The sequence below is a fragment of the Mandrillus leucophaeus genome, unplaced genomic scaffold, assembly GCF_000951045.1.
Source record: "Mandrillus leucophaeus isolate KB7577 unplaced genomic scaffold, Mleu.le_1.0 Scaffold25, whole genome shotgun sequence".
NCBI classification, from domain to species: Eukaryota; Metazoa; Chordata; class Mammalia; order Primates; family Cercopithecidae; genus Mandrillus; species Mandrillus leucophaeus.
The window spans coordinates 947,468-969,466 of record NW_012102587.1 but is presented as its reverse complement, the minus strand read 5'-3'; the positions used below and the strand labels follow the sequence as shown (position 1 = coordinate 969,466).

Sequence of the window (21,999 nt, the reverse complement as noted above, 5' to 3'; positions counted from 1 at the left end):
TGGGACCATTTATCACCTCTTTTCTGTGTGTTATAAAGAGATGTTAATTTTAGACATTGATTTGTGAGCTTCCCAGTTCTTCAGGAGAACAAACTAGATTGTCAATAGAACTAGAAATACTGAACTAATTATTTATTCTTATTCTTACCTTCCTTTTAGTTCACCAGGTCATGATGATTCCAATACAGTATGACTAAAGTTACAAAGTTCTCTCCATTCCAATTGTCATTGTTTTAGTTCAGGCTACCATTATCATATATATATTATTTTACTATTCCAAATCCCCTGATTGGGTCTCTTAACACAATCTCTTACCCTCAATACTGTATCTCCATCTCCACCCAAGACACTTTCCATACTGAAATTGGAGCAAACTTTCTAAAATACTAATTGGTGTGACTCTCTTGCCCAAAACAGTATTTCCCTCTGTTTATTTCATTTTGTTTTTAAGCTATTTTGGTTCCTACTGCCTGTATAAGTGCAGAATTTCCTTCTTTTTAAACTTATGATCTTCAAAATATGAGCTCGGGAGGCCCTATTTTAATATATTCACATTTTAAAAATAAATTATATATATGAACTAGAATGAAATTCAAACATTTTCTCCAGCCAGCTGTCCCACCCTGCCTCATCCCTTGAAAAGTTATATGAGGTCCATGCTTTCTGTTCCCTTTAAGAATCACCAGGTATTTTATCAGATTGCATGATGCCTGGGACACTGTACTTAAGAAATATTTGTTGAATACAAGAAAAATATGATAAAACCTAAAAAGTATACTATGTTTGGTCTTGGAGCATAAGTAATGCGTAAACAACATAGCTCTTGGTACAGAATTATCCTCCACATTCTGAACAGATGATAAAGAAAGTGCTAAAAACCGTGTGGATGGAAAAATTTTAAAAGATATAGTAGATGGTCCTGGGAATATCATTTTTCAAGGACAATAGTTGGAACTGGAGATGATGAGCTTAGAAAGCAATAGAAAATGAAGACAACTTAAATTCATCTAGTTATCTGCCCATCATCGATTTAGATATTTTACATGAATTGTCGCTTTTTGGTCTCACAACAAGCCTGTGTATAGTTATCATCCCCATTACATGCAGAGAAAACTGAGATTAATTAACTTCCCAAAGGACACATAATTAGTAAGTTGCGGAGTCAGGATCTGAATTCAGACTGGGCTGGATTCCAATGTCTGGTCTCTTTGCAAATATACTACAGTTTCCAACACACACACACACACACACACACACACACACACACACTCTTATACGCACACATACACATGGCCACATTATGATCTTGTAGGACCACTCCTTCTGTCTCTGGGCTGCCATTATTTTCTCATCTACAAACACCGATAAAGGTCAATGTTTGTTCAGATTATCAGTACATGTTTATCCCATCTACTTCTAAATGTTTGGCATTGACTCCATTGGTTGTGCTATCAGCCAGCTGGCCAGTACTCAACTCAAGCCTATCTTTCTAATCAGGCATTTTCCTAAGTTCCAATGAGCAGAATGAGACATACAGAGATGTTCATTTTTCTTTTAGAAACATTATGCCAAGACCCATGCAAGATGAAAAAGGTTTATGAATGTGTATGGATTGATTGAACTACACTTTAAGATCATGGTTTCCTGAGCAACAAGTATTTTCAGTGTAATTTAGAACCACTCAATGCAGGATCATGATTAGCTATTGGAAGTTTAGCCCCATCGTATTCAAAAAAGAATAGATATCTACGGAGAAAGACAGGGTTCTAGAAGAGAAACTCTCAATTCTGAAAACTACTGAATGAACAGAAATACTGTCTTTATAAATTCCTTGGTTGCCTCCTTTCCCTCATTTTAATATTCAATGCATAATCATATGGACAATGAGCTTCTACCTTTCATATTTTTTCTTTCTCCCAATCTTATCATTCAGTACCATCCAAATCATTCATTTATGTAACTTTTCTTCAGAACCAATAAATTCTGAGCATAATTTGCACTACTTTATAATGAGTGAGTGTGTGCATGCATGTGAGTGTGCTGTGAGAAGTGTTAATAGATGGGGAGGAGGGAAATAGGGGTGTATAGAAGCAGAGTGAAATTTGTGGAAACATTTTATTTTTTCAAAGATTTGTGTTTTTTCTTACTAGTCTCCTATAAAACCCTTCAAAGTAATCCAGCCACCACTCTTAGCTTCTCATATTCCAGAAAATTCTAATTTTTTACTTACGCTTTTATTTATAATTATTTATTTACCTTATATACCCAATATTATAAAAGGTTTAATAGCTTTCCAATTAAGCTATGACACATTATTCCTAACCTTAAAGGTTTAATAGCTTTACCGTATTTGATGTTAAACACTGACAGAGTGATGCCTTTGGAGGCACAGTCCTCAGCTTCTGACAAAGCCGATCCCAACAACAGGTCCCTTATTCCTGAACTTGGTCTTACTTTTTGATTCTTTGACCAACTTTCAGTACCACAAATGATTTCCTCAATTTAGGATTAGCTGGGACCTACCATGTGTAAGTAATTCTGCTCTTTCATCCTCATGATGCCACCTCTGGAAGCCAAGCTTAAGGCTGGCATACCTGGTAAGTATTTTTGAAGGAAACATATTAAAAATAGGGTTTTTAAAAGATGGCTTAATGGGACTAGAGCTGGGTACTACTTGGCTCTGTCAGTGAGAAAACTAATGGAAAAGACCATTGCAAAAATTATAACATAGTATTTGGATATCCAGAACTAGAATCAAATCGTGGGAAAGGTAAAATAAATAAGTGAAAAACTGAGAGATCATCCCAAGAGAAAACAATTAACAGGATAGAACTTGTGTCTTTCATCCTTTCACTCAACAAAGAAGTACTGACTAATTTATGTAGTCTCAAATACTAAATACCAGGGCAAAAAAAAATCTGTCTAGCTTCACCCTTTATATTTGCACATCATTAGCTGATTATATTTATCACATATGAAGGGCTCAGTTGTAAACAACATAACTCTTGGTACAGAATTACCAACTTGTTGCATTAGATTAAGTCACTGGTAAATTAGATTCAGAGCATGAAAGTGAAAAGAATAAAGCCAAACAGTCTATTGTAAAAAAAACTGTTTCTAACCTGAGAATCAAAACATAGCAAAAAAAAAAAAAAAAAAAAAAATCAGTGGCAACACCGAAAATAAAAACATCAAAAAAAACAAAACACTTCTTTCGTCTGAGCTGTAATCTGAGAAGAAAACAATTGAGGGAAGAGTATTTCAGAGATGTTGAGTTTGGGCTCATTGTGGGACATCTGTGTACAGATGATGCTCTTGAAATTCAAAAAGGAAAGAGCTATATTCACACAAAATTGTCAAATAGAGAGCGGTCTGCCATCATTTTAGAGTTTAGAAGCAGGTTTCAACTCAGGTTTTGTGCAGAGTCACTTTGGCCTTGGTTCAAAGCCTAGTTTAGATACTGCAGAGACCGTGAAATGGACAAAAAAATTTAAAGAGCCCTCATCCATAGAATAAGGTGATGGTCTCCCCGTTGCAGCGGCTGCAGTGACTGTGAGCAACTCAGACAGATGCACCAGGAGGCTCCCAAGGAGTCAGGCCTGCTGCTGCTGCCTTATGCTTATGGGGTTTACGATGATATCCTCCCAGCAAGCCACTTACAAGCAGGAAATTAGTAACTCCAAATAAACTATTTCCTAAAATCTTACATAGAATTGCTTTAAAAGCCTGGAAAGAATTCCAGAGCCCTCTTGTTAATCCCTGGACAGGACTAACCCCTCTTCTGGGTGTTCCCGCAGTCTACTCTGGCCCCCTCACCAGTCACTACCGCAGTGCAGGGAGTGATGCTGTGTTTATCTCCACCATGTTTGATGAATTTACGATAATTACTTTTACTCTACAAAGCCTGACAGAAATTTTAGCACCTAGTATGTGCTCAATTAAATTGTGTTGATGAAATAAATGAACAATAAGCCCTGCAGTTATAAAGTTGAGGAATCTGAAATACGGGAAAGTAAAAAAGAGAGTACATTACTAGTGCAGGCAGAAGGCTCAGGACTCCTGGATCCCAGACCAATGGTCTGCTGCATGTAACTGCTCATGAACATAAGGAGCTTATTTCAAAAAATGTATGGATTGTCTTTCAGTCCAAAGTAAATGATGATTGTTTGCTTGAGCTCAGAGTCTATGTATTTGACTTTATTCTGTCTTCTCACAGCAAGAAACACAACCATGAGTATTTAGCACATGATCAAAAAGCAAGTTCTACATTAATCTGGAAAAGAATGTCAGGATAGAGAAGACTTGGCCTTCCTTTCATGACTGATTTTAGAAAGCTGTATTTTTGGTCTACTAATTATGAAATAATTTATCTTTTAGGATTTCATCATGAAGAAGGTGGGCAGGGTCAGATTCAAGAGTAATATTAGAGTATTTATTTTTGTTGTTTTCTAAGTGAAATTATGGGTAACAAGGGGAAAAATAATTGAAGCAAAAGGCATGAGTTGTCATGTCTAAGCACTGTTGTTGGCACTCCACAAAACGCATGCTTTATATCTTTTAAACAAAGTAGGCCATTAAGTGTGCAATGCTAAGAGGAATTTTATCTCACCTATAAATACAAGTGAATGTTTTAAGCTCCAAATCCCCACATACAGACAATTTACCGTGGTAATCAAGACGATGCACACAATTTAACTTCAGTATCATCGGTAACTCTATTGGTATTTTAATAATAATGATTAAAAATATATGTTGGTAACAAAAAAGGTTACTCGAAGTAGAATCATTTTAAAGAGTCAATGATAATTTATCAAAAGCTGTGTAAATATCGTATTTACTTAGAATTCTCTGTTGTGCCTTTACCTTGTAATTCATATGAAAGAAGACCTTCAGTATTTAACTGTATACATATATTGAAGAACATATTATATCCCCTCTTCTTTGAATTGGAAATAACAAACAAAATGCTTTGTCCATGCAAATATTAATACGGAAATGAATGTTTCTTTTATTTTTCTCTTCTTACCTTTTTTCTTTTGCCTTTTTTCTGTTTGTTTGACTTCTCCCCCCTGGGTGGGTAGGGTTTAGCTAGGGGAGAGTATTGAAGATGAAGAGAAAAAAGGTAAAAAGAAAAAAAAAAAAAAAAAAAAAGAGAAATTCAAATTATCCTGAAAGTTATAAACTACTCTTCATCAGTGTTTTTCTGTTGTCCAGGAAATAAAATATTGTCTTTCACTTTGCAGAAAAAAGGTCATCCATTATAACAGTTGTTATGAATACTACTACTACCAATGGTTACCTGCCTTCTGCAAAGGTGGCAGAGAACGGGACTAGTGGTTACCTACAAACAGTAAGGAAACCTGAGTTTTGCTTCCAGCTGGTTAAATAATTAACTGAATAATCTTGGGCAGTCCTGTCATCTCCCTAAGCTCCCCCCATACCCTTATATGTAAAGTGAAAGGCTTGGAACCTATAATTTCAGAGGTTCCTCCTGGTTCAGAAATCCTCTTAATCTATGAATCATATGCAAACAGGACTAGGAGTATTTAAACAGCTACTGACGGAAAGAGCTAAGGTGCTTTTGGTTATACCCACAGAAGTAGATTTTTATTTTGGGGGGATAACGGGAGCTAGTGGTGGCCTTTACATTATAAAGAAAATGAGTACAGATGACAGCAAAGTTATTTGTTGAAGAAAAATGGGGAATCAAACATAGATGTGAATAAGGATTTGCATTTTTAAAATAGCCTTTTATTGCATCAGAGTTTTGCTATAACTCTTTTAGAGAAAAGACCCATGAAGAAGCTCTTAAAGATCTCATTTTGAAAATATTCTACTAGGTCAATGCATCTGTGAAATTTGGTTCATTCTTGGAAAGTGATTCCTGGGAAATCAATATAGTTTATCTCAAGCTGTGTGTCCCATTGGAAGTGAATATGAGAGAAGCCTTTTGGTCTCTGATTATATTTATGTATATTTTAATTCAAACACCTTTCTTCAGACCCCAGTTTCTTCACCCCTTCTTCTTTTCTACATTAAACACTGATGAATATTCACAAACACTTTTGGAGGAACAGAGCGATGTATTCAGCATTGTGCAGACACACTGTTAGAAGTCTGAGATGCACGTGGAGCCTGAAATTGAAGGAGAGCACAGGTTTGCTTATTGAAGGCTTCAGGAGCATTGGGGGAGATAACGTTTTCTTTCCTTGCTCTCCAGCCACGTGCTTGGGTTAGTACTGACCCAGACTCCACAATACTGCAGACCTGCAGAGGAGAGAATGGAGGCACAATGTCATCTTTATGCACGCAGGTGTCTTCACCCATTTTATTCCCCCTCCACTTCACCTTCTCCTGTTCATCTGGCCAGTTGTAAACCTTTAATGTGAACAAGCTATCTATGACACCAATTTGTGGGCAAATTTTGTGGCGAGAAAAAATATCCAGGAAATAAAATCGTCAAAATAGTTTCTCTCAATAGTCGCAGATATTACCAGGCAATTCATACACTGCTTCCCATTCTCATTTTGGGCTTTATACTTAAAAGGGATTTTCCCATCTATTCTTATTCCATCTTTAAAATGACTCTATGGCTGGATTTGGTGAAAATGACTCTTTATTTTGCAGACAGTGCAAATAAAGCTTAGTGTACCTGAATGTGTTATCTGGAGTCATCCAATCAAGAGAAGAAGCAAATCTAGGAAAAAGGAATCTCCCAACTCTAACCCTCAATATGCTTTCCACTAATGCAGCCCATCCCAAATCACAAAACAAAACAAACAAGTTTTATTGTTCTCATTTACGCTAAATCATTCTTCCTTTGCTTTAAGAATCTGATACATATTTAAAATAATACAGATGTGAATTTAGAACGGTTTTATCATCAAACCCTTAACCCGTTTATGACTGAGTTTGCAATTTTTTGAATTTTTGCAATCAGACCTTGGCGATAACCTTGAGCAGTAGGATATAGATAACTCTCACATGCTTAGTGTTCCAATAATGGAACATTAGGCAAAAATCAGCTTAAATTCCCATTTACTAGGCTAATTTCGTAAGAGACTTGCTGTCTCATCAATGTAGGCAAGGTTGCCAAAGTGGTTCATGTGAGATAGAGGTGACAGAGGAAAAGATTTATCTGCTCTGGGGAGCGGGGGGACTTTCTTCCTTTTAGATTTGAGATTTTCCCATTCTTATTACTTTTAGGGACAGGAGATCAAAAGTTCAGATGTGTTTTCCAAAAGCCACTGTTCAAATGCATAGGGTCTATGAGGAAAGGATTTTTGAAAAATCTTCCTTGGATCTTTCCATTAGCATAGATAGTTTGTTATGAATTTACTAATTTCCAAACTGGAACCACTGTCCCTAGAAACTGAGATACAAGGCTGACATCTTTCAGAGGAGAAAACAGACAGTAGGGAATGGCAGTTATTGCCACAGGCTAATGGGCTCTGGAAGCTTAGTTCTCCTGGAGGTCAGCACCTTATAATGGAGAGGATTGCACAGGTCTGGAAGAACAAAACATATCACTTGCCTGAGAGTCTGGACTGACAGATTCCAATTTTACTGGTTTGGTGTGATCATAGTGAAAGATTCCTAAATTTCCTCATCAGTTTATTTACTTGTTTACATCTCTATATTTCTCAATGGCCTCTGAGCTCCTTGAGGGCTAGACTCTATTTTACCCAAACCTATCCTGATTGCCTCTCTGAGAATATGAACAAAATGAGACTTTATAAATATTGGTTGGACTGAATTAATTTGAAATGATTAAGTTACTTCTACTATTCCATGATCATTTTAACAATTTACATATGAATGCAAAGATTACCAAAAAAAAGGGAGAAAAATAAATTCCGGAGTTGTTTCTTGAGCAATGTATGATTGAGTTGACTTGAAACATATACAGGGGTATAGTCAATTCTGCTACAACATAATATATGCATTTGTAAAAATGGTTTGCTAATTGTACAATACAAACTGTATAAGAAAAGATTTAGGGGAGAAGTGGGGTTAGGAGTACAATACTCAAAAATTTCATCAGTCACACATAAAAGACTATAAAAACCTAATAAAAGTAGTAGAAGAGTTGTATACATGCTAAATGTCTAATAAATACATAACCATTACATACAATAGCTATAATACTTTACCTTAAAAAGAGCTACAACTTTCCTGTGGAAGTGGGTGTCAGAAAAGCTGTGATTTCTTGTTAAGTGGTGGAGAGAGTGTTGCCTGAAACAGGAGGATGGTTATACCTACACATCTGGATGGGTGAGGCTTAGAAGGCTCCTGTGAATGTAGATACCGTCTTGATGCTTAAGGCCTATGTGTGTGTTTGTGTGTGTGTGTGGTTTGTATGTTTCTATGGGGCTCGCTTTTTTTTCTACGTTCACCTGAGGCTTCTTGATGACAAACCAGGCATACACATATGCAAGATCTGCATTATGTTGAATATAATTTAATAAGTGATTATTATATATTGTTTTCTAATATATAAATAATGCAACAAATGTGTGCCTTTAAACAAGTGCTTTGAGGTGTATATGCACCTTCTGTCACCTGCATCTTCTGCCAGAGGTAAAATGGTCCTGATCTGCTTTCTATTCGCCAAAAGACCGTAACTGCAGAGAAACCATATCTGCGATTTTTATGTTATTCTTCTTCAGTGAGGATCTGGCTCGGTTTTGTATTTGTCAAACACCTCAAAATATTTCTCAACATTTGTATTTGGGAAAAACTCAAAATACACTTTGCCAGTTGATTTTTTAACACACCTAATGAACAATAATTTAATCCTTATGTTTCTAATTAATTTTTCTGCAATTAGCTAAAATACTGCTCTCTAAGAATTTGCTGAATAAACAAGCTTAATCCTATGTAAATGTTCTTTAAAAAAAAACAAAGGAAATCAAACCAATTCTTCCTGAGAGCCTTTACTACCATGATGTTTACTTTCAAACTAAATGGCACATTTTAAATTTGTTTTGCATGAGGTATGTCTAGATTTCATGAAGTCGTTGTTCAATGTCCTATAAAATTAAATGTGTACAAGACAAAAAATAGGAAAAGAATGTTGGTAATATTATGCTGATTAATTGGCTGGTTGATTGACTGCTCAATCCTGCCTTCCATTCTTTCCTTTCTTATTTCATTAGCTCACAATCCCATTCTTTCAACAAACCTTTATCAAAGGTTTGTTATATATCAGATTCTTTGCTAGGGTCCCACAAAGTGTGTATCACCCAATGGAAAATACAAAGAGATAAGTGAATTATTACAAAAGACTTAGATGACCAATTGTCTTAGGCCATTTTGTATTGCTATAACAGAATGCCTGAGACTGAGCAATTTATAAGGGACAGAAATTTATTGGCTTACAGTTCTAAAGGCTGGGAAGTTGAATATCAAGGTTCTGGCATCTGGTGAGAGCTCTCTTGTTGCATCGTCACATGGCAGAAGGCAAGAGAATGAGAGAGAGAACCCACTCCTGAAAGCTCTTTTATTAGGGCAGTAAACCTAACCCAGTGAGGGTGGAACCCTCATGGCCTAATCATCTCTGAAAGGCCCCACCTCTTAATATTGTTACAATGACATTAGACCTCATCATGAGTTTTGGGAATGACAAAAATTCCAACCATGGCAACAATATACTAAGAGTGAAGAGCAGTTCCTCTCCATGAGATTGACTGGTCAGTACATCAGTGTCAACCCAGAGGGGTATATCTACCTTGTTAAGACAAGCATCTTTGCTCTTGGCCCCATCCTCTCCCACATTTGGACATCATCAAAGAATCCTTAGAAAGAATACTTTCAATATTTAGGATAGGTTGAAAGCATAGCTGTTGAAGTAAATATCAGATTCACAATATACAAGATCAAGGACTATTCACTACTGCTTCATGGAGTAGAAATAAGTTCTTAGAATGAGTAAACTGTTTTCTGAAGACTTTCATACAACTGGGAATTTTAAATTATCTTACTCCTCTAGACACAATTATTATGGGAGCTCTTAGGGACTGAAGATGGGAGAATAGTCAAACAGTGTTTCCCCTTTTAATCATCTCTCTTCTTATAGAATAATCTTGATAGCAATAATTTAAGGCTTTGCTCCAGTGGCTTATTAAAGAAATGTAACTAGTTGGGTTTTTGAATCAGAAAAATCTGGGTGAGAATTCTTGCTGCACTGTTTTCTAGCATTGAGACCTTGGACAATCTACTTGCCATTTTTAAACTTAATTTTCCCCATCTGGAAAGAAACCCAGACCTGTCCTTCAGGGGTGCTGTGAGGAGTAGATGCAGTAACATATGGAAACAGGGAGTACCTGACCTTGTTCAGAGCAGATGGTTAATAAATGATGGTAGTTAATTTCTCAACTTCTCTTCTCATGGAATATTTCTTGCTAATAGAATCTGGTCTCTCTCCCTCTCTCCTCCTATCATTATAGATAACTGTGATGATCCACTAGCATCCCTGCTCTCTCCAATGGCTTTTTCCAGTTCCTCAGATCTCACTGGCACTCATAGCCCAGCTCAACTCAACTGGAGAGTTGGTAAGTAGGCTGACTGAAATCCTAATGCCAAGCACTGAATAACTACACGGTGGGTAGATGGAGGAAAGTGAGCACTCTCGAACACTGAAATCATGTCCAATGGCAGTCCTCAGGAAAAGATTTAGGAGGAGAGGAATGAAAATCTAATGTAAGCATACTTCCATAGCATAATAGTCATTCAAAGTATGCTGACTTGTGTTCACCCAAACCATAATATCCTTTTTTGATTATCACAAGAGGTCTTTGTCAAAATTACTTTATAAAAAGCATTTGCTTTCAATAACTTTAATTTTCCTTGAAAATTAATATTGCTGATTTTTAAAATACAAAAATACTATTAATTAAAAGTAAGAAAAGATAAACAATCTGTTATTCTACCAGCTAGAAATAACTGTGGTTAAGTATATGGTTTGTATCTTTAAAATCTGTGGGAAGTAAGAGCAGGCCCTTAACTAATCTCTCATATGAAATGTTGTTAACAAATATGACGTTGGATATCTAGGCAGATATGTTTTAGTCAGATTTAGATGCTGACTTTTATAATGCATAGATGCATAGGTAGATAAATACTGAAAAAGATTTGAATTATTTCAATTTTTAAGAACTTTTTGGATATCTGATAATATTTTAATATCTACTGAATATTATAAACTTTTTCTAGGTCACGAAAAGCATGTATGCAATTTAAAGAGAGCTACTGATCTATTAGAGTTTATATTATTTAATTTTGACTATATTTTCCGTTGATATCTTAAGTAGGTTACTTTAGTAGGTTTTTGCAACATTGAACCATCTTTGCATTCTGGAATAAGTTCTAATTGGTTGTTTTTTTTTTTTTTTTTACATGCTAAATAATTCAATTTGTTAACATTTTAATTTATAATTTTAATATCCATTATTAGTGAGATTGATTTATAGTTTTTGCTTGTATGTTTGTTTGTTGTTTGTCTTGTACCTCATTTCACCAGTTTTCTATTAAAATGGAATTCGTAATTTAAAAGTTAGCAAGTGTCACTGTTTTGTTGAGAAAGCTGTTTAAGAATAATATTCTAAAAACAAAAGAATGGCCAAAGATTCAACAGGAAAATTTCAATTAAAATTTTGTAATAATGTCCTTTGCTGAATATTCTGTGCCAAAAATTTGATTAGGCATTTTAGTTTTATTATGATATGTAGTCCTCACAAAGCTGTTGTAAGCATTATTACCTTTTACCTTCAGATAGGGTTCCTGAGGCATCAGTTTCCCAAGACAGCAAAACTAGAAAGGGGAAATGCTTGGATTCAAACCTAAGTTGTCCGAATTCAAAGTTCGCGTTTCTCTTAATCCCGTTAACAAATTGCTTGACTAGTACAGATTGAAAAGGGATGTAGCAGCAAGAAGAGAAAGTTAAAAACTAATCAATCAACCACAGTCCAAATGCGGGCTATGCCACTTAGAAACTCTCTGACAGTATACAAATCACTTACCTCTCCCGACCTCAGTTTTTTATCTGTAAAGTGGCCCAGGGATGTCTGCCTTGCAACATTATGTGCAGATTAAGACCAGACTTGCATATCCAAAATATCTTTCTTACAGCAGGGTAGAGAACTGACATGGAGCAGGAAGCCCACTTTCCATTTCAGGAAGAAACACAGGTTGGCAGAATTTAACGCGGTTTCCAACAGAGCTTCCAGAGAAAGGATTTGTCTCAATCCCACCCAAATTGTGTGGCAGCAGAAAGCAATTACTGCCTAATAGCTCCTGGGCAGTTTCTGGGGGAAAGTATGGGTCTGATCACAGGCCACATCTCTCCCTGACACAGATATTGAGTGAGTACAAGTGTCTCTGCTCCAACTTATTATAATTGTTCTGCTCACCGGGGAATTTGAGTGCCTGAATCCAAGGCTAGCATGAGGGTACAGAAAGGTTCATTTTTCTTCGGTTTCCCAACAAGAGTCGAAATTAGGAAGGCCAAGCAGAAGACATAGTGATACAGTTGGGATGCACTGACCTAGAACTCATCCTCTAGTGCGTATTCCAAGACGCCCAAGGGGACAGCCTCTCCTTTACTCACCGAGTCCCAACCATGGCCCTCAGCAGGAATTAAACGCTGGCTCAGGGAGATATGAGATCAGTGGTTCTCATCCCAGGGCTGTGCATTTGAATCACCTAGAGAGTTTTACAGGGAGCATTGCCTGAGCCCATTTCATCGCATATTCTGAATTAATTGCCTTGGATGGGACCCAAGCAAGGATATTGATAGTGTGAATAAATAAAAGCTTTCCAGGTGATTCTAAAATGGAGCAAGAGTTGCAAATTGCTACATTGAAGGAATTAATGAGTAAAAAATCCTTCTATTAATAATTATTGAGTGCCTAGTATTTGTCAGGCACTGTTCTAGATCCTTGACACACAGTTGGCACAAATAGGCACAAACAGTATTCATAAAGAGTTGACATGGATAATACCATTACCATACAATTGCAAACTGATCGACAGCTAACATTTGTCATTAGTAATAATATCAATATAATTATGTTGTTAAATATGTCCAGATATCTATGTATACTATAATAAACCATGTATATGTGATATATATGTGTATATAATATATAGAGTAAAATGTATACATATACACACACATATGTAGTTGAATATATGCCGTCAAAGTCTCTCATATAGAAAGAGGTGGATATATACATGGTTGGTTATATAAATATATTCATATGTAGTAGGATGAATATATATGTTTATATAGATGGATACAGTAACATATACATGCATATACAATCATGTACAAATATATACATGTGTGGTATACAGAAATATTAAGATAAAACTTGAAAGTCATTATATTAATGCTATTAAGAACAGATTTTGTTTCATTAGTGGAAAAATATAAAATTTAGAAAGTTAAGAAGAAAACTTATAATTTTTGTTTATATTGGAAATATCAGTATAAAGTACTGATTGATTTTCTTCCTTTTAAGACCAAACTTACGTCCTGTCTATCCACTGACATGGCTTAGAAGCAATTATAACATTGTCTCAATGAACACTCCCTTTTAACGTGTCTTCCTTTAAAACTTCTCTTTTGTTTTACAAAGAAAAGACGTGAAATATATCCAAAAGAGCGAATTGTACCACATGGTTTGAAATCTCAGATGCTCTCCAATATAGGTGCAGATGTAAAGGAGCATCTCTCTGGATGGTGAGATTGCGTGCCTAAGAATTACACCCGTCCTCTTCCCCCGGTTGTAAGCTGATGCCTGGCAGCACACAACTGAAAATCATAACACCACTATATTGAGCACTTCCTATGAGCCCTCACTGTCCCGAGCCCTGAAGGTACACCAATTCTATACTCACAACTACCCTTTATGTAGATGTCATTGTGATCTCTGATTCATAGGTGACACAGAGACGAAAGCAATGGCCAGGCCAGGCTTTCCCCTAAGTGATCTGAATCCCATGGCCATGTTATTGGCCACAGCACCACAACACTGTCCTGCCCAGAAAGCCAGAATAACTTCAGTGTTTTAGACAGGGAAAGCTGTGTGTCATTTTTAATAGTTCACTTACTTCCCTCCCTCCTATGTGATCGCAGTATAATTGACAAACAAAACTGTATACATTTACAGTGTACAAAGTGATGATTTGATATATGTATGCATTTTGAAATAATTACCACAATCAAATTAGTTAACACATCCATCACCTCATATAGGTATCCTTTTCCTTATTTTGTGATGAGAACACAAGATCTACTCTTAGCAAATGTCAAGCATACAATAGAGTATTATTAACTATAGTCACCGTGCTGTACAATTATATCCAGAGAATGTACTCATTTCACAAGCGCAGGTTTGTACCTTGACCAGCATTTCTCCATTTTCCTCACACCCCAGTCCCTGGCAACCACTGTTCTACTCTCTACTTTTCTGAGTTCCACTTTTTTCAGATTCCTCATATAAGTGAGATAATGCAGTATTTGTCTTTCTGTGCCTCGATCATTTCACTTCATACAATGCCCACTAGGCTCATCTATGATGTTGCAAGTGGCAGGTTTTCTTTTTTATGGATGAATAATATTCCACTGTATATATGCCACATTTTTTATCCCTTTATTGATCAGGAAACACTTAAGGTCGCTTCCGTATCTTGGCTGCTATGACTAATGCTGCAATGAACATTGGATTGCAGATATCTCTTTCAGATACTGATTTCATTTCCTTCGGATGTATACAAAGTAGTGGTATTACTGGATTTTATAGTAGTTTCAATTTTTTTAGAAACCTCCATACCGTTTTTTATAATAACTATACTGATTTACATTCCCAACAACAGTGTAAAAGAGTTCTGTTTTCTCTACCTCCTCACCAACACTTATCTCCTTCTTTGTAAGAGCCAGCCTAATGAGTGTGAGGTGACATCTCATGGTGGTTTTGATTTCTATTTTCCTGATTGATTAGCGGTGTTCAGCATGTTTCTGTGCACCTGTTGGTCATTTGTATGCCTTCCTTGGAAAAATGTCAATGTAGTCTTTTGCTCATTTTTTGCTCATCGTTTTAAATTGGGTTGTTTCTTTGCTACTGAGTTGTACTTGTTCTTTAAATGTTTGGATATTAACCCCTTACGAGATACTCGGTTTGCAAATATTTTCTTCAATTTTATAGGTTGCCCTGAATTATTTAAATGCTTTTTCTTTTTTGTACAGAAGGTTTTTAGTTTGATATAGTCCCACTTGTTCATTTTTGGCTTCGTTGTCTGTGCTTTAGATATCTTAGCCCATTTCAGTTTCTTATATAAGAATAGCTAAAACCGGGTACTTTACGAAGAAAAGAAATATATTTCTTACAGTGATAGAAGTTGAGAAATCCAAGGTCAAGGGGGCCAGATTTGGTCAGGGTCCTCTTGCTTACGGGGACTCTGCAGAGTCTTGAGACAGCACAGGGCATCATACAGCAAGGTGGCTGAGTGCTCTAACATGCCAGCTCAGGTCCCTCTTCTTCATCTTATAAAGCCATCAGTCCCACTCCCATGACAACCCATTAATCCATCAAATCATTAATCCATTAATTAGCAAATGAATTAATCTATTCATGAGGTCAGAATACTCATGAGCTAATCAATCACCTCTTAAGGGCTGCACCCTTAAGAGGTGAGCACTTTATGTAGATGTCATTGTGATTTCTGATTCATAGGTGACATGAGTTGTTCACAGCTGACAAAATGAGTTTCACAGGACAAACATTCAAGTTAGAGCAGTGTCATATCCAAAAAAGTATCATTTACTTTGGAAAGCGATGAGCAATCACTTTGAGTGTGCTGGTTGTTTCTCCACTCTGCCTTGCTCAATACACTGGGCCGTATTTTATAATATTCTGCCTCAACACTTCAACTTCCAGCACGTTCTCCTCCCTAACATATTTGCTAATAGATGCAGTCACAATGGCCTGCTTTATTTAGCCTCATTCTATTCTCTTTTCCAAGAGGGTATGGTGAACCTGCCTCCTTCAGCTCTACCACTCAACACCAAATCCCTCCCCTTCTAAATGTTCAAACACCAGATTTTACACACACACTCTCTCTCTACCTCACACACACTCACAAACACAAACATGTGTTCAGAATTACATTTAAACTCTTAAAGAGTAGGTACTAAGATATATATGTGCCATCTTAATCCCCAGGTAATAGTTTAAAATAGGTGAGCAATAAAGACTTGTCAAAGTATAATTTTCAATAAGTTAAAAACATAGCTCTCATACAAATATAAACTCATAGCTCTAATACAGATATAAACTCAGCACATCGTGTGTGTGTGTGTATATGTGTGTGTGTGTGTGTGTATTAAACATATTAAGGCAAGAACCAGTAAAATGGTAAAGCTAATTCAAAGAGTATTTTTGGGAACTGCATATTCAGAGACATTTGGTGACGTTAGGGGGAGGTAGAAGAAAATAATATTGGAATGAAATTGCTAGGCAGATACAAAACTAGTTAATGTATGTATTAGTCAAGATTCTCCAGAGAAACAGAACCAATGGGATACACACACACACACACACACATATACACTCACGTGTATACATATACACATATATATGAAATTATTTATTACGAAAATGGGCTTACATGATTATGGAGGCCAAGAAGCCCCACGATATGCTGTCTGTAAGCTGGAGAAGAGGGAGACTAGTGGTGTAATTCAGTGTGAGTCCAAAGATCTGAGAACTAGGGGAACTAATGTTGTGACCCTCCATCTGAGGTCCAAGGTCTGAGAAATTAGGGAACCACTGGTATCAGTCCCAGAGCCCAAAGACCCAAGAGGCTGGAGTTCTGATGTCCAGGAGCAAAAGAAGATGAATATTCCAGCCCCAGGAGAGAGAGAGAGAGAAATTCACTTTTCCTCTGCCTTTTTGTTCTATCTGGTCCCTCAGTGGATTGGATCGTGTCTGCTCACATTGGTGAGGGTGAATCTTTCTACTGATTCAAATGTCAATATTTTCCATAAACACCCTCACAGATACAACCAAAAATAACACTTTACCAGCTGTCTGGATGTCCCTTAACCCAGTCCACTTGACACCTAATACTAACCATCACAATGTCTTACAGGGTTATAAAACTCGGGGGTTATATCTTCTCTATTGGACACACATTTATAAATTAGCATGTGACAACTTCACAGTACGTAAACTCTACCTCACCCAGAAACTAGCCAAACCCAATGACAGGTGTGTTTTTCTGGAGAATTAAATAATTGTTAAGTGGATGTGTTTAAAATTGCTCCAAGATGATGTTGAAAGATCATACTATATTTTCTTACGATTTCAAAGCTTTAGATAGTGTTTTCTTAACACACATTTATTCACTGGTTTATTTATCACTGTAATTAGTGAACTTCTCCTACTCTACACTGTTCACTCTTCCAACACTCTTGTCAAGGAACATCCTGGTATCTCACTGGGCATCCCACTCAAGATAAAATTTAAATGGTAAAACCCATGACTTTCAGAGCATCAAATCCCCCTCAAAAGGATAGAGTGTACTCAATAATATCCTTGTACCTCATCACTGCTGAACTATTTCACACTGACGAGCTCCCCTGGGAGATTTTGGGCACCACTGAAAATTGCTGAGTCCCTTGATCATTATATGAAACCTTGGCAAACACTGAACATAAATGACGAGGCAACACTTTACCCCCACGTGTACTCAGAACTCAGGTAGACACACGTCTGCCCCGTACCCAGGAAGAAAGTATGCACAGCTGATCAGTTTGCCATAGCAGGAGAAGAGACCAACTCAAACATTTACATAAAGACTGAAGGAAAAACGTGCTGGGCAAATGTTGTCTGACAAGCTCCCCAAACCCTGAGTAAACCAAGTTTAATGAGTTCCATCAATAACCAACTAACATTTCTGAGAGAAAACATACCCTCGGAAACAGCTGTTGGCGGGTACGTGTTGCTGTGTCAGTCAAGGTGTGGGCAATCCAGCACAGGAGGCAGGGATTAATAGTTAAAGCCCGGCCGGGCGCGGTGGCTCAAGCCTGTAATCCCAGCACTTTGGGAGGCCGAGACGGGCGGATCACAAGGTCAGGAGATCGAGACCATCCTGGCTAACACGGGGAAACCCCGTCTCTACTAGAAACACAAAAAACTAGCCAGGCGTGGTGGCAGCACCTGTAGTCCCAGCTACTCGGGAGGCTGAGGCAGGAGAATGGCGTGAACCCGGGAGGTGGAGCTTGCAGTGAGCTGAGATCCGGCCACGGCAGTCCAGCCTGGGCCACAGAGCGAGACTCCGTCTCAAAAAAAAAAAAAAAAAAATAGTTAAAGCCCAACTGTAATAGTCTCCATGCTGCTATCTCATCGATAGACGGGATTTGCCAAATAGAATTTTTGTTCTCTCACTTCCACAAACACTTCAGCCTTCATCTCATCACACACAAAGAAAATGAAAAGCGACGAAGAGAACTAATTACTTTTGGAAAAAAGAAAAAAAAAAAAAAAACCACGACAAAATACATTAAGCTGGAGGTCAGATCACCATTAACTTAGGTTGCCAAGTCAATCTATATAATTGTGGCTTAGGATGGTTCAGTCTTTGTCAAATGTGATTTGTTTTGTGGCCAGAAAGCTTTTGATCTGGGTATTAGAGTCAGCTGGGCTTCGGAGAAGCACTTACTGTCAGCAGGAAGTACAGGGGCTGGTGGTACAGCATGAAGCCACGGAGTTGTGGGTTAGGCTTTCTTGAAAATGAGGGGGAAGGATTTAAGTTACTTTAGATGATTAAAAGGAAAATAGAAATAGACGTCTTCGGCCTCATGAGAGGAGAGGTTTGTATTTTTCTATCGCATGTGTGTTTTTTTTTTTTTCCCAGATAGAGTTTGAAAACAATTATGTTTATCATTTGTTCCCTGAAATTTTAATCCATCTTCCTCACTCAGTATATTTTTTGAGATGCTTGCCTGTGTAAGTTGAGATTGTGTGTTTCTAGAATGACAATTTTGTTGCCATGGAGAATTTGATTTCTTATGTCAAGGCATTTTCAGCTTCCTGGGTTCAAGGATGGATAAAAAGGTTTAAAATCCTTACCTCCTGCTTTGGCGCAGACTCCATGCACACTTACCACCCTCCTTACCGCTTCCTTGGGCAGCACTGGTTACAAAATGCTAAGGACCCTAAAGGTCTTCTGAAGTTGGTTTTCATCTTGATGTCATCAGGCCATCCATGAGGAGATTAGGGTTGAGAGTGAGCAGAAATCAGGGCTCATTTGCACAATTAGCATATCAGCTGTCTAGGGACTTGTTCCAGATTTCAAGGTGAAAATCCTGGGAATCCAATTTCACAAGCAACACTACAACGTTTGCTCTCTGGAGACAACACAAGTCTTCTATCTGGATTTATTAAGCCCCACAGAATATAGATCTAATCTACTCTGTTTTATTTATACACACACACACACACACGCCCGTGCGTGCGCGCATATATATATATATTTTTTGTTGTTGTTGTTGTTGTTGTTGTTGTTTTTTGAAATGGAGTCTCACTCTGTCACCCAGGCTGGGATGCTGTGGCATGATCTCAGCTCACTGCAACCTTTGCCTCCCAAGTTGAAGCAATTCTTCTGTCTCAGCCTCCTCAGTAGCTGGGACTGCAGGTGCACGCCACTATGCCCGGCTAATTCTCATATTATTAGTAGAGACGGGGTTTCACCATATTGGTCAGGCTGGTCTTGAAGTCCTGACCTTAGGTGATCCACCTGCCTTGGCCTCCCAAAGTGCTGAGATTACAGGCATGAGCCCCTGCGCCCAGCCTCTAATCTATTTTAAAAGACAGTAAGCTATGCAGAAATCGGTCACTGGATTACCCCCTCTCCCTGTGAACCTCCCTTCTCTCTTTTCAGCACCTTTCCTTTCTTGTGTCCTGTCCTAGCTGCCCCAGGCATGGGGCAAATCTATGCTTTCCTCTGGTGCATCACACTCTCCCTTCCCACTCGAATTGTGTATGGTGGGTAGAAGATGGGACATCCACCAGGAGCTTGTTACAAATGCAGAATCTTGGCTTTGACCCAGAACTCCTGGATCAGAACCCATGCTTTAACAGCTGGTGCATCTGCAAATTGAAATTTGAGATGCAGCATTCTAGAGTATCATTGAACTTTTTGTTCTTTCAATTCTCACCTCTATGACTGACTTACTCTGGATCTTAGGGGTAGGAGAGAGTAGAAAAAGAAGGAACCATGTCGAAAACTTTGGTTCTTCATTTCTATCATCACTTTAGTACTCTGGTATTTTTCTCATTTTTTTTAAGATGGGGAAACAGTGTCAGAGAGGTTAAGTCAGTGGCCCAAAACTACACAGCTAATTTTAGTAGGGCTTGAATTTGAATCTAGGTCTGTCTACCCCTCATTAATCAATTTCTTTATTGATGTTGATATGAGATCTTAGCCTGAATAAAGGTGCTCTTGACACAATTAGCTCTCAGGTAATTTTGGTATTCCCCTAGGGTTCTCAGTATTTTAACCAAAAGAAAAGATTTTCAGACATCAAGGAAGAAAGAGAAATCTATATATCTTGCCTTTTGAGTGCCCCTAAAATCTCAATGTGGCCTAATATGCCTGAGGGAAAAACTAACTTTGACCTGGATATTTAAACAATGCCCTAGGCCTCTTTTACTAGGACAGCTATAGATCATTGAAAGATACAGGACAGAAACCTTCTGCTATTTAATAGGAACCTTGGGACCCTGTCTCAGATGGAGACAAATCCAATGTGATAGCCCTCTATTCAGGTTGGCTAATTGCAAAACCACATAGGAGGAGAAGGAAAGGGATTGTAGAAAATTTTTTTCTGTCTAATAATTCAAAGATTTAAACATCACCATTTGGCGCGCGCGCGCACACACACACACACACACACACACACAAAGTTCCAAGAAAGAAGCGAAATCCATGTACTTCATTCTTTACTCTATTTTTCTTGATTGTAAGTCACTTCCTTTGAAGGGCCAGGTTGAGATGACCTCTAAGTAGCACTCCATGAAATGCAGAGAGCCACCACTGTCATGTTTCTAACATTTTGCAAAGAGACAAGAGCTTCTTTAATTCATTAGTTCTTTGAATTTAACTTAAAGCCTTGTAACAAAACTGTAAGAATAGAATTAAAGCATGATTATTAGTGACTTACATTTGTCTAGTGATTGGCAGTTTACAACAGCAATTTACAATGCCAGTTTACAACGTTTTCAATGTGTGTCACATTTAGGAGGGGATAAGATATGTTCAACTAGAACATTGTGTGGTTCTTTGTCTAACCAGGAATAGTTAGAAGGAGTCTACTGGATATGTTGTTGGATACTGGAGTCTTCTTCTCTAGAAGAAGTCTTTCAGTTAAACATCGTGGACATGTCCTTAAAAAGATGAGTTAAGGTTTACAGGATGCACTATGAGAAGTGAAAATGGTAGCATATAACAAATGCCAAAGAATCAGAAAATGGGAGTTAATATAATCCTTTAGTTCATCTTTCTCCAGATTTTCAATTTGAAGACTTTTTCTTTTGTGGTGATGCCCTCCTCATTTCTCCTTTTGAGTATCTCACTCCTTGTTTATTCCAGTTATATTCATCTATGCAATTGGTTGATCATGTCTTGACTTTAATTTTCTAGCCAATGAACATGTTGCATTAAAAATCCAGATTTTATCAAAGAACCTTTATCATTTGTTTTGCTAAGGACTGGCTTCTAATGAATCTTTTCTACAAAAATATCCACAGCAATCAGAAAGTGTTCTGGGGTATCTTTATTAGTGTGCTTCTGTGTGTAAATAACAGAATCCAGCTCACACTGGTTGAAAAATATTACATTATTCAGATAAAGATTGAAAAGCATTCATATATCTATTTCCGGAACAGAGTGGTTATGAGAGTCTTTACTCTATAATACTTTATTAAGCTAAAC

The 21,999-nt window shown here is 37.4% G+C and overlaps 1 protein-coding gene across 1 annotated transcript in view; it reads left to right on the top strand.

The window, feature by feature from the left end:
- Positions 1 to 21,999, top strand: part of CNTNAP5 (contactin associated protein-like 5) — a 951,880-nt gene that overhangs the window by 183,456 nt on the left and 746,425 nt on the right. The window contains exon 2 of the mRNA XM_011983413.1: positions 10,449 to 10,553. Coding sequence (XP_011838803.1) covers positions 10,449 to 10,553 — 105 coding nt within the window. The remainder of the gene's footprint in view (positions 1 to 10,448; positions 10,554 to 21,999) is intronic.